This window comes from Garra rufa, chromosome 18 (assembly GCF_049309525.1).
Source record: "Garra rufa chromosome 18, GarRuf1.0, whole genome shotgun sequence".
Taxonomy (NCBI): domain Eukaryota; kingdom Metazoa; phylum Chordata; class Actinopteri; order Cypriniformes; family Cyprinidae; genus Garra; species Garra rufa.
The window spans coordinates 38,943,629-38,956,474 of NC_133378.1; the positions used below are offsets into that span (position 1 = coordinate 38,943,629).

General features: G+C 36.0%; 2 protein-coding genes across 2 annotated transcripts; one reads left to right on the top strand and one right to left on the bottom strand.

The window, feature by feature from the left end:
- Window positions 1-391: 391 nt before the first annotated feature.
- LOC141290656 (CD48 antigen) lies at window positions 392-4,337 on the top strand. Its single transcript, XM_073822760.1, has 5 exons — window positions 392-428; window positions 1,800-2,126; window positions 2,243-2,302; window positions 3,788-4,042; window positions 4,195-4,337. Exons 1-5 carry the CDS (start codon window positions 392-394, stop codon window positions 4,335-4,337), a joined length of 822 nt encoding a protein of 273 aa, XP_073678861.1.
- A 3,338-nt stretch (window positions 4,338-7,675) lies between these two features.
- Window positions 7,676-11,709, bottom strand: LOC141290827 (uncharacterized). The gene is made up of 4 exons (XM_073822954.1): window positions 11,610-11,709; window positions 11,115-11,493; window positions 8,274-8,424; window positions 7,676-7,898 (listed from the first exon to the last, which is right to left on the bottom strand). Exons 1-4 carry the CDS (start codon window positions 11,644-11,646, stop codon window positions 7,860-7,862), a joined length of 606 nt encoding a protein of 201 aa, XP_073679055.1. The 5' UTR covers window positions 11,647-11,709; the 3' UTR covers window positions 7,676-7,859.
- Window positions 11,710-12,846: the final 1,137 nt, after the last annotated feature.

Sequence of the window (12,846 nt, forward strand, 5' to 3'; positions counted from 1 at the left end):
TCCTTTGAATTGACTGACAGGACAGCTGTTTTGGTCGTTGCTTAGCAACATAAAAAAACCGCAGCACACTGCTCTTTCATTAAAAGTCACCAAAAAAGGCAGTGCTGTGCGCCTCGCGTTTTTAGAACTAAAAGACGCGTTCTGTGTTTTTATTTAAACCTAAATAAGTTTGTCTGTCAGTTGGCAGGCAGTTTTGGTCGCTTATAAAATAAAATAAAAATAGTTTTACCCTCCTGCTGACTATAGTGTCGTGCCCCTCCCAACCCATTCACACACGCACATAAGCCTAGATGATTCGACTATCGGTCGACTATAGAAAGATTCGAAAATTCTGATTCGACTATGAAAATTCATAGTCGGGGACAGCCCTACAACAAACACATCCATCAGTATGTGGGCTTTCATCTTATATTTCGTCTGTGCGGAGGGTAAGATAAACACATTATTTGTATAATTTAATCTTGTTCTAAATTTAGACAAATGGAGTTGTTTTTAATTGTCATTAATACGTAAGGTTTCAAAATCTAAACCACAGTTTCATTCCAGTATGAACAATCCTGAATTGACTTGCACGAACTTTTGTGTGAAAATGCATGGTCAATAAACAGTATGAATTATTGGTTCAACTTTGGTAAATATACACAATTCATAACAAATCTAAGCTATAACAATATAGAGTAAATCGAGCATACCGTATAAATGTTCTTTGGCTGTTCTTTGGTTTAATCAATGTTTTGTAGTTAAATTTAGTATAAATGAGCCAACTAGTGGAAGTCCAGCTCTTGATGTTGCATAACAACCACAGATCAGAAAAAAATAAACCTTAGTGTAAAGAGTGATATAACCTCTTCCTGCCAACTTATACTGTGTGTCTTTACATTCAAAGAAAGAAATAAACAAACAAACAAGGGTTAAATATGTTTTAAATTTCTTGCTAAAATGTTCTTATTGCAAAAGTTTCATTTCTGCTGTTGGTTTCATTCTTCAAAGAAACAGCTTCTGTCCTTTGCATGCATTACTGTCTGAAACCACAAAGAGAATAACTTCCTTTATCTCACCTTAGATCATGCTCTCTCAAACCGCAGACTGGCTAGTGTTGCATTACAAACGTGCATAAAAAGTAAAAACCATATCATAGCTCAATCAATTGTTTGTCGGTCAGGTCTTGATGTTTGACCACTTTGCTAATCTTCAATCCAACTTGTGCACAAAATCTTACAGTCTTCTATTCTGAAGGTTAGTTAATCTTGCATCTTTGGTTGTGCATCAACCACAACACACAAACCTCAATGACTGAAAATCACCAAAAGAAACAAGCCTTTATCAGCACCGCACAGCAGTTAACTAATAGTGATGACAAAAATAAACAAGGCCAGGTGCGAAGACATAATTCTATAGCGGCTGCATCTCTTTTTTTTTTTTTTTTTTTGCATGCATGCAGCAATGCATTTTGAGACATTTTAACTAAACTGACTTGAAATTGTTCAGAAAACCTTCAGAAAACCTGTTCTTATGCATGTTCACAATGATTCACATTTAGTATCTGTGATTCAAACGGTCCTGTAAGACTGATAATTTGTTACTGCTTTATTTAAAGTGTATGCATGACAAAAATGATACTAGACTGCGGTAAATCAGGGTCATTTGGTTTGTGTTGACCACAGTGTGTTTTATGTGGTGAACTTTTGACTGCACATAACAGCAAACCATTGAACTTCAACAGGTGTTTATAAACCATCAACTGTCAATTCCACATTAGTGTATACCTGTAATATGTACCTGTTTTCATATTGTTTCAGTGGGTGGAGAGGCTGATGGCGTTGAAACAGTTAAAGTGATGGAGGGAGCCGTTCTCAATCTGCATCCTGGAGTTGATGATTTTAGGGGAGACATTCAGATACTGTGGACGTTTGAAAGTGGCAAACAAAGCACTCGTGTCGCACAGCTGTATCAAGGGAAAATTTACACACATTATGAGATGAGATTCACAGGCAGATTGCAGTTAGACCAAGAAACAGGAATATTAATCATCACAGAAATAAGGACTAATGAATCTGGACTGTATAAAGCCTTAATAATTACTAATACAGTCATCTCAGAACGCAAATACAAAGTTGATGTTTATGGTAAGTTACAACTGCAGCCACTTATGAAAAATAACTGATTAGATTTGGTATAGTAACTATTTCACTGGAGTATTGACTTCTTCAAGGTGATGTGCATGTTTCCTTTTGTCATAAAGCACCTGTCTCTGTACCTGACATCTGGAGCAGCTCATCAGTTAGTGTTCGACAATCTACAGGTTTGTCTTTATGACTTCATCTGAAATAATACAATTTACCAAGATTTATGTTTGCCTTGAAATAAAAATCTAAAATAATTGCTACTTTTTAATTCAAAATTGCCAATTTGTGTCTTACACTTTTTCACAATTCTGACTTGTTTTTCTCACAATTCCACATATGTATGCAGTCAGGTGTCTAAAAAAAAAGAGAGATGCAAACTCACAATTCTCACAAAAAGTCACAATTGCAAGATATAAACTTGGAATTAAAAAAAAAATCAGAATTGCAAGATAAAAAGTTATTTATCTTTATTCCATGGCATAAATACAGTGGTGTGAAAAAGTGTTGGCCCCCTTAATGATTTTTTGTCACACTTTAATTTTTCAGATCATCAAACAAATTTAAATATTATTCAAAGATAACACAAGTACACACAACATGCAGTTTTTAAATGAAGGGGAAAAAAATCCAAACCCACATGGCCCTGTGTAAAAAAGTGTTTGCCGAAAAGATGAAAACCATTGCTGAGCAAAAAGAACATAAAGGCTTGTCTCAGTTTTGCCAGAACACATCTTGATGATCCCCAAGACTTTTGGGAAAATACTCTGTGGAATGACGAGACAAAAGTTGAACTTTTTGGAAGGTGTCCCATGACATCTGACGTAAAAGTAACACAGCATTTCAGAAAAAGAACATCATACAAACAGTAAAATCTGGTGGTGGTAGTGTGATGGTCTGGGGCTGTTTTGCTGCTTCTGGACCTGGAAGACTTGTTGTGATAAATGCAACCATGAATTCTGCTGTCTACCGAAAAATCCTGAAGGACAATGTCCGGCCATCTGTTCGTGATCTCCAGCTGAAGTTAACCTGAGGTTTTTCCGCAGGACAATGATCCAAAACACACCAGCAAATCCACCTCTGAATGGCTGAAGAAAAACAAAATGAAGAATTTGGAGTGGCCTAGTCAAGGTCCTGAACTGATTCCTATTGAGAATGATGTGGCATGACCTTAAAAAGGCAATTCATGCTCAAAAACCCTCCAGTGTGGCTGAATTACAACAATTCTGCCAAGATGAGTGGGCCCAAAATTCCTGCACAGCGCTGTAACAGACTCAATGCAAGTTATCGCCAACGCTTGATTGCAGTTGTATCTCCTAATGGGTGGCCCAACCAGTTATTAAGTTTAGGGGGCAAACACTTTTCCACTCAGGGCCATGTGGGTTTGGATTTTGTTTTCCCTTCATAATAAAAAACTTAATTCAAAAACTGCAGGTTGTGTTTACTTGTGTTATCTTTGATTAAATTACATTTGGATGATCTGAAACATTAAAGTGTGACAAACAAACAAAAAATCAAGAAGGAGCCAACACTTTTTCAAACCACTGTGCTCCTAGAAATTATGCAACTATACATAAAACATTACATCCCTTTGTGTAGTTCTGATATGATGCAGTTTGTTGGATGCTTGTTGTAAAAATGTAAGCATCTTTCATGTTTTTCAGGTACATCACAAGAAACAGAGGAAGTGTGCTTAGTGTTCTGCTCAGTAAGAAATGATCGAGGCGTGTTCATCTCATGGTATAAAGGGGGTGAAATGTTGAACCAGACCAGCAATCCTGATTTCAGTATCAATCTCAGTTTACCATTAGAGCTCCATTACAATGATCCAGAGACCTACAGCTGTACGGCTGTGAATCCAGTGAGCAATAAGAGCATTCACCTTCACACAAAAGAAATCTGCCCACATGAACATGGAAGTGAAGGTACGAGAAATGCGAGAAATATTCGAGAAATATATTTACCACAGAACTTCCTTCCTGCCACAATGACCTTTGTGCAGTTTTGTGTCTTCACAGACAAAGACATTTGATGAAACAGATGTTAATGATCAACTCTCGTCTTTTTTTAGATTGTCTGGATCACTGTGGCGTCACTGAGGCTCTGATTCGTCTGGTTGTGTCTGCTCTGGTGGGAATTGCCACTGTTGTATTTCTTATTGAGCATTTGAGGTTCTGCTCATCTCAGAAAAGAGTTCATTCTTCTGTGTGCTGATGATACTTTTGTGAGATTTGGTGTAATTGCATTTTCCCTTTTCACTCTTAGAAGTATACCAGTATTTCGGTTCTATTGTATTTTGTAACTGTGAACCATTTTCTTTCTAACAAAAACAACAAATAAGCTATAGTATCATATATTTGGGATATAAACAGTACACTGTAAAAATATTTTCTAAAAAAATTTACATAATGTGGTGAAATTGCCTTTAAATATTTGACATTTAATTTGACAATCCACCAGTGTTTAACTGGTAAGTAGCCTAATGACCATATTCACTTTTTACAGTGTACATATCATTGTTGCACTTTTTATTAGACAATATGCAACTTTTATCATTTTAATATATTTTTTACATTTGTGTATGGGGTTTTAGAATGAACTAGTTAACAAAAAATAACATTTTTGTCCTGTTTCATGTAGTTAATTAACACATCTCGCAGATAATGTTAATTAGGCACACTAATATATATCTGATCATTTCTTGAATAAAAGTGTTTGCAAGTTGCAAATGTTTACTTTCTGTTGTTACATTACAAGAATCAGGTTGGCCAACACACAAAGCATAGCCAAGCTTTTAAAATGTTTTTTCCAACTTTTTTATTTCTTTCAACCCAATCAATTCACAATTTTGCATAGTCAGTTTTAATCTGTCCTGTAGGACTATGAAGACATTTTGATATGTTTACACAGATTTCAGGAAACAAATGTCTTTGATGAGAGTACACTAACAAAATATATAGTCTTTAGTAACACTTAACTATATAAACAAAAAAATAATAATAATAAATTAAAACATTACAAGTAAATAACAATGCACAGGCAATACAACAATCTTACAATGTTACTCACAGTTCATACAATAACAAATGATAAATATAGCCTTAAGAGGCAGCTTTCTTGGTCCAAAAGCAGTGATACTGTTGCTGTGTATCTTTTCACAGTGTTGAATCTCCACTAGTAACTTGGGGTTTGATGAAACAGCTAATGAAAATACATGTTTCTACCAAACAAATAAATGTAAAATCAAATATATACTAATATTAGAATTAGCAAACTAATCACAAAAGCTATGATAAACAGATTTATCAGGGTATATACAGAACTTCTTAAGTTGAATTTACTACCTTTTTAATACCTTCAAAAAAAAATTAATACCAGCGCAACTTAGAGCTGCAACTGTAGTGGCGTAAATTAAATATCTTTCCAAATGGAATGACATATTGCATCACAATGTAACAAAGCTCATTATAACTTATCAACACTGGACTCAAATTGCCCAAAGATATAAGAATAGAAATAAAGACAGAAGAGGAAGGAGACATCTTCTTCATAGATCATTAGTCAGTAAGTCTGATGTGTGAGCAATCTAAAAGAGGTGGTCGTAAAGTAAGCACAGGTGTTATTAAAATAAATTAAGCTAACACATTTAAGTAAAGCAGAGGGATTAATCAAGATGTCACAATGGGCCTTTGACCATAGTTTTTAATCAACATCAAAAAGTAACAATTGCATAACAATGTTTGATATTTGAATGAACAGTGGTTCAATTAGGGCCTTGAAAAATAAAAAGAGGAAGCAACCAGATAACAATAAAGTGCAACTTTACACTGTAATTATATAAGTATGTGACAGATTTCACTGCCTGTAAAATTGAGCCTATGTTGACCAGTCATTGGCATGTTTACTCATTTGGCTCTTAGTAGAATAAAGTGCCTTAATAGTAATTAATAAAGTGCAGAATATCTCGTTAACTATGTGCCAGTCGGTTCTCTGCAATCACACTTCCCTATACAACCTCCACTAAATGACTAAATGTCAATCAAAAATATTTTAAATACACAAATATTATCAAATATCAATGAATGAAGTTTATTTCACTATTTACAGTGTATCTGCAGAATTTTTAAATATCAATTTAAGGCAATTTATGACCCTTTTTTAAGAGCTGCACAAGTAAAATGAACAGTATGAGTGTGGTTGGACGATGTACGGTAACATATTAAGCCATAAAATTACATGATTTACAATTCAGATACAGGTTTTCACAAAAGCAAAAAATCTTATACAATGGCATTTCAGCCTTTATACCATTAAAAGGGATAAATCAAGCATATAATGCATTATATTTATTAATAATTGTTAAGATTTTTAGAAAGCACATTAACTTCTTTCACATTTACAACTCTATGTGTTTACTGCATAAAAACATTGGACGACATTTACAATAATCTGACTAAAAACAGCTGAAAATTTGGACGTGCAAATTCATTCTCAATCACGAGGGGGCGCTTCAGTAGCGCTGAAATACTACGGTTTCCCTAGTAACGGTGCACACAAATGAAATCGGCATTAACGCTGTTTTATCAGGCAAGAAATGAAAATGCCAACGACACTTTTCTGAGGACAGTCAGTTCCCTTCAGATACATTCATATAAAGACATCCGTGCAGCATTTTAACTTTAAAACGTGAAGCATGCATGCATATTTATTCAATGACATCATTGCCTTTTAGTTTTATCCAGCCCTATCACGATTCTCCTCTTTCTGTACCCAAATGTAAGACCTCTTAAAATTATAATTAAGCCTCTTTTGATATGGAAAGCTGCTCGCTACGTCCGCGCATCCTGGCTTGGTGGCTATTTGATTCCATATGCGATTTGAACGGAAGCGAGCTCGCCTAACGTTACATGTTTGGCAGCAAGCCAGCCGCTAACTTACCCAGTTTGTTTCAGCGCGCGCATGAACGAACACCACCTCACATGATATCGCTCAGGTCCTACGCTCAACATATAAATAAATCCACGCAAATTTTAGAAGAAAGGCCTGCACTTAACACAAATAGAAAATTTATCTACAAAAAATAAAATAAAAAATGGGCTCGAAAATTTAATACCTCGTCAGATGACGTTTATTACTTTTTAATACTTTTTAATGGCCTTAATTTTGGCTAATTTTATTTACTACCTTTTACAACCCCGCGGACACCCTGTTTATATATAAAGCTGGTAATGTTTATAAGGTGCTGATAAGTTAGTGACAAGAGAACCTGCTACAGCATATGTATGAATATTTAAAAGCTTAAAAATAATTGAGCTACCCATGTATATGCCTTTATAAGCTAAAATGAAATTAGTCTTTATAGAAATATTATTCTATACACTAAAGAGACAAATAATACTGCAATATATTGTCTGTGTACAGTAGTGGACAATCTTCAGTGCTTAAAGCATGAATAATAATGCTAGAAGAATGATTATTGGAACACCCTTAGGTCTTGTGTGTGTCTTGTGGAGCTCAAGAATACATAAGCATTGTTATAATTTACTAATGTTGTGCCAGTAGGTGCTGCTCAAAGGCAGCAAAATCACCTGGAATCACTTGGGAAAACAGCACCAGTGTCCCAGTGGCAGCACCAGTGGTTACATTCCTCATTGAAACAACCATTTGATTCCTTACAGTCGACCAGTCTTTTTATTCCATTCAGCTTAGTCCTGCACTGGATGAGCTTGCAGTAATTTAGTAATCATCATGATACAGTGCCGCCTGTCTTTTTACCTGTAAGTCAACAGAAAAAAAAAACAATTGCAGCATGCCATGCAAACCAAGTGAAAATAATAAACTTGTATTTGTGTTCTCTGATATTTGACCATACTTTCCACTCGTTCACAGTTTGTAAGTTAAATAATTCATTTAAATTAAAACTTCTGAAATTTTGCTATTTAATATAAGTCAATTGAGCTTGATACAAATATATAATTTTTGTTATTTTTTATTTTGGACAAATGTAAATATTGGATTTTTTTTAATTATGTTTTTGAACACACCATTATCAAATGAGATAATATAAGGCTTTCTTATTTCAAGCTGCACAGCTATTTTTAATGTTGTCATAAAACAGATTAGGATGAATTGCTCTGTAATGATACTTACTTTCCTGCGTTTGCAATAAATGAAACCAATGACCACAGCAGTGATGAAAATGAGGATCACTGCAGCTGCGCTTATTCCTGCAGTAAATGATTTACTGTACATGGCAGATGGTGTTTGTTCTGGGCTGATGGTAGTGAATGGAGGCTCTGTAAGAAACAACCGGAACAAAACAAACAGTAATAAATTTCTGTGGATTTTTCTGATTTAGGTTGAAATGGACATATGCACAAGGGAGGAGTACTAGAGGAAATATGTAAAATAAAAGAATAAAAAAAAGGTAAATAATAAACAAATGCACTGGTAGAAAAAAAGGTACAGTTCAGTAACTGGGGTGGTACCCTAAGGTACAAAAGTGAAAAGGTACAAATATGTACTTTCAAAGTACTAAAATGTACGTTTAAGGTATTAATATGTACTGTTTAGGGGTAGATGTGGTACAAAGATGTATCTTTTTACTTTTGTACCTTTGGGCACCACCCCAGTGAGAGCCTGTACCTTTTTTCTGACAGTGTCAATACAAATAAACCAAAAATGTTCTTGTTTATCCTACAAATTACAGGATTGGTGTCCCTCACATGAGGATTTTCATATTTAGGGAGTTCGTCCATGTCACCTAAAAGATTTAAAACCAACCAAATCATCTTAAAAACATGAAGACGCTCATGTGAGTTTTGTTTATTGTGAGCCCTCAAATATTAAGATGTGTTCAGCATCAATCATTGCACCCGAAGAAAACCTGCGGTGCTTTACAACTATAGAACAGGAAGAATTAAATAAACTTATCACCGTGTCTAAACCAAAAATATGCCTATTAGATCCTGTACCCACTAAATTACTAAAAGAGTTGTTACCTGTAGTAGAAGAACCGCTCCTCAATATTATTAACTCATCGGTATCTTTAGGTCACGTCCCAAAACCTTTCGAACTTGCGGTTATTAAGCCTCTTATTAAGAAACCAGAACTGGCAAATTATAGACCCATTTCTAATCTTCTGTTTATGTCTAAAATTTTAGAAAAAGTTGTGTCTGCTGCAAAAAAAATGATCTCTATGAAGAATTTCACAAATGACTTGCGTCTTGCGTCAGACCAAGGCTGTATCTCATTTCTAGTTTTACTTGATCTTAGTGCTGCATTCGGCACTATAGGTCATGACATACTCATAGATCGATTACAAAACTATACAGGTATTCAAGGGCAGGCTTTAAGATGGTACAAATCATACCTGTCCGATCGCTATCACTTTGTCGCAATTATCACCAGTAAAGTGTGGAGTGCAGAATTCGGCACAACACCGGCAACTTCCAACACAACACATAATCATTCATGTTAATAGTGTTTAATAGTGTTTATTAATCTGTTTGATTACACCAATACTGATTTTAACTTTCATCTATGCCCTTTCATCAGCTTGACATACAGTAGTCACTACTAGTAAGCTACTAAATATATTGGAGAAACCAAATTTTTCTGTACATTTGCTTTGCAACGATTTGTATCATGAAAAGCGCAATACAAATAAGCTTGTATTGAATATACCTCTGCACACAGCAATCCGCATATCGATTAATCAATCCGCCTGTCCATCGTTTTCGTCAATATTTTGTTATTTTACCGTGTAAACCTTGCGTAATGTGTTAAACCTAAAACAAAACAACACAACTTTACCATAAGTCCTGCGATCTGATGTCACATCCGCGAACACGCACTCACGCCCCCTCATGACGCAACACATGTGGTTCGACTCCGAGGTTCACTTGAGTTTAGTGATGGGAAGTTCGGATCATTTTACCGACTCGGATCTTTGAGTCTCGTTCAGCAAAATGAACGAATCTTTTTTCGAGTCATTTCGTTCATTTCGTTCATTTTGCCAAAATATAATTAAAAAGCTACGTTTTACTTCCATAACACATGTATGCTCATATTATATAACGTTGATCACACTACAAACAAGACAAAACTATAAGCTATTAGAAACAAAAGATTGATGCATTGTTTACCTGGGTCTTCATGATTAGCTCCCTCACTTCTATCTATCCAGGTTCGAGTCGTTCGTTCATTACGTGACAACCCCATATAAGCTTAACTAACGCTGTCTGAGCCGGAAAGAGAATTGATTAGTTCATCTCTCGAGTCTTCGGGTCCGAGTCGTTCGTTCATCACGTGACAACCCCATACGCTTAACCTATGCTGCTGGAGCCGGAAACAGAATTGATTAGTTCATCTATCGAGTCTTCGGGTCCGAGTCATTCGTTCATCACGTGACAACCCCATACGCTTAACCTATGCTGCTGGAGCCGGAAACAGAATTGATTAGTTCATCTCTCGAGTCTTCGGGTTTGAGTCCTTCGTTCATAGTTGCGCAATTGCGCATGCGCGACTGAACGAATCACTCCCCGAGACGACTCGTTCTTCTCGAGTCACATAAAGATTCGTTCAAAATGAACGAATCGTTCAAGAACGACCCATCACTACTTGAGTTCAGTCAGTCATTGATTGTTTTAAATCACGACTTTCTTAGTTATCCTGCTTCTATCGTTAAACATGCACAAAATATCTAGGCCTACATTCATTTGAATGGCGTAGAGTAACTAAGATGTCGTTTCAGCTTACTGAAGACAAACAAATATAAAGACAAATAGCAAGAACTGCAATTCATATAAAATATTATGAAATGGCAATATCAGTGTCAAGTTTTTCTATCAAAATCCCTCAAAACAAGCAATTATTTCTCATAACTGGCCAAATATATGCTGCTGTTTTCTTACTGCCCTGCGAAATTGTTATGATGCAACTTACCTATAACATTTCATAAGACATGTGACACTTAAGAAAATCAAAATATAATACTTACGATACACGGTAACATTGTAAATCTTGTTTTCCGGATGTCTACTGCTCAGTTGGCAGATCTTGTAAAGTCCCGTTTGATTGTAATTTACGTTCATGAGAATCAGCGTGATATTCTGTCCATCTGATAACAGAGACACTCCGGATCTCCAGCACTCATGTTCACAGACTCCTTTATGACAGATTATCTGGGCTATCCGTTCCTGTGAGGAGTCTTTGAGACGGATGACCAAAACCTGAGGATCTTCATCCAATTTCTTGATCTGAATAGAGATGGTGAGATTTTCTCCTTCAGAAACCTTCAGCGACTCAATCTCATCATCTTCTTCATCGACACCAGCGGCTGTAGCATAGGCAGCACCAGCACCAATGCCTTTATAAAAGTATTTGCATTGTAAATATACACCATGTGCGAGTAAAAAGTAGAACCACATTCAAAATCAAATATAAGCGGTATAAATTAACCTGCGAGAGTAACACATTACTTACCAATCCAACACGTTACTAGAACAAAAAATAACATCATCTTGAGTATCTCGGAATGAAACAATCTGATAATGTTTGGTTATGCTGTTGACCGGTCTGATCCTAGTCTATCACTCAAGCGAATTCCCCTAATCAGGTACAGTCAAAAGCGTCAACTTAAGTTCTCTAGAACTTTGTGACATAGATGTATATACCTAGATAACTCGCTCGACCTCGTGTTGCGAATATAAGTTAACAGTTCCAATCTAAATAAAACTAAAGGTAAAATCATCTACTTATGTCCATTGCAAATGCAGCTATTCATGTCAATAACTATGGTTGGATCCACCGATTTATTCTCTGTTACAGATCAGTGCAACCCGTTCTCAAGTGCTCACAGACCGGCTGTGACCATTTCCAGACGCTTGGCGGCCATTAGAAACAGTCGGTAATGAGGCATCTACATGTACACAGCTATGAACTTCCTTCTCCTTGCCAACCAACCCGCCCTCATATGTCACACCACCATAGAATACTGTAAGGGGATTTTTACAGTAAAAACCCAAAAGGACCAGATATGATGAACAAAAACCAGGAGTCAAAGATTCAATCAATCGAAGTCATGTTTACTGAAGAAAATAGTTTGCAGTTTCATCAGCAGAAGTCAGCTTCAACACTCTCGATGGAGTTCGTAGGCCGCTCTGCGTACATGTTCAAAACACCAGTAATTATACTCTAACAGAGGTTGCTAATTACGTCAATACATAGATTAGGAAGATCCGGATTGGTCCAGAACCTAGATAAGTGTGAAATATTCAACACACACATAAAGTCACACACAGAGGTCTTATCTATCGTCAAGGTTGCCAAGCCAGGCAAGACTCTTTATCAGTGTGGCTTGATACACGCACACTTAACAGTTAGCCACTTAGAAAAATAGAACCAAACCAACAGGATTTCACTAATACAAGTCTAAGGGATTCGCATTTGATCAGTTATCAAGAACACATGTCATAGATGTCCCGATCACAGATGTCTTGGTCACAACTGCTCACGTAATCAGGAGGGTCATCCTGACCTCCTGAGGTGTGACCTCGGGTGTCTGAGAAAAGAGAAACTTCAACAAGCACAAATCTCATTCAAAGCACAATTTATTCTAACATCATGTGATTTCCTATTAAGACATCTTTTAGCCAATACTAATATTAAACAACAAATAATATTAGGAGTTAAACACTGATTTATGAGCTAGATCATCTAC

Bases quoted from the DNA above. Each gene is read 5' to 3' on its own strand.
- LOC141290656 (XM_073822760.1), top strand. From the start codon at position 392: ATGTGGGCTTTCATCTTATATTTCGTCTGTGCGGAGG. The intron at 2,127-2,242 runs GTAAGTTACAAC...TTTGTCATAAAG, and splicing joins ATACAAAGTTGATGTTTATG to CACCTGTCTCTGTACCTGAC. The intron at 4,043-4,194 runs GTGAAGGTACGA...GTCTTTTTTTAG, and splicing joins CTGCCCACATGAACATGGAA to ATTGTCTGGATCACTGTGGC.
- LOC141290827 (XM_073822954.1), bottom strand. From the start codon at position 11,646: ATGATGTTATTTTTTGTTCTAGTAACGTGTTGGATTG. The intron at 8,425-11,114 runs TATTTTGATTTT...CCGGTTGTTTCT, and splicing joins ACCGTGTATCGTAAGTATTA to TACAGAGCCTCCATTCACTA. The intron at 7,899-8,273 runs GTAAGTATCATT...GTTGACTTACAG, and splicing joins TTTATTGCAAACGCAGGAAA to GTAAAAAGACAGGCGGCACT.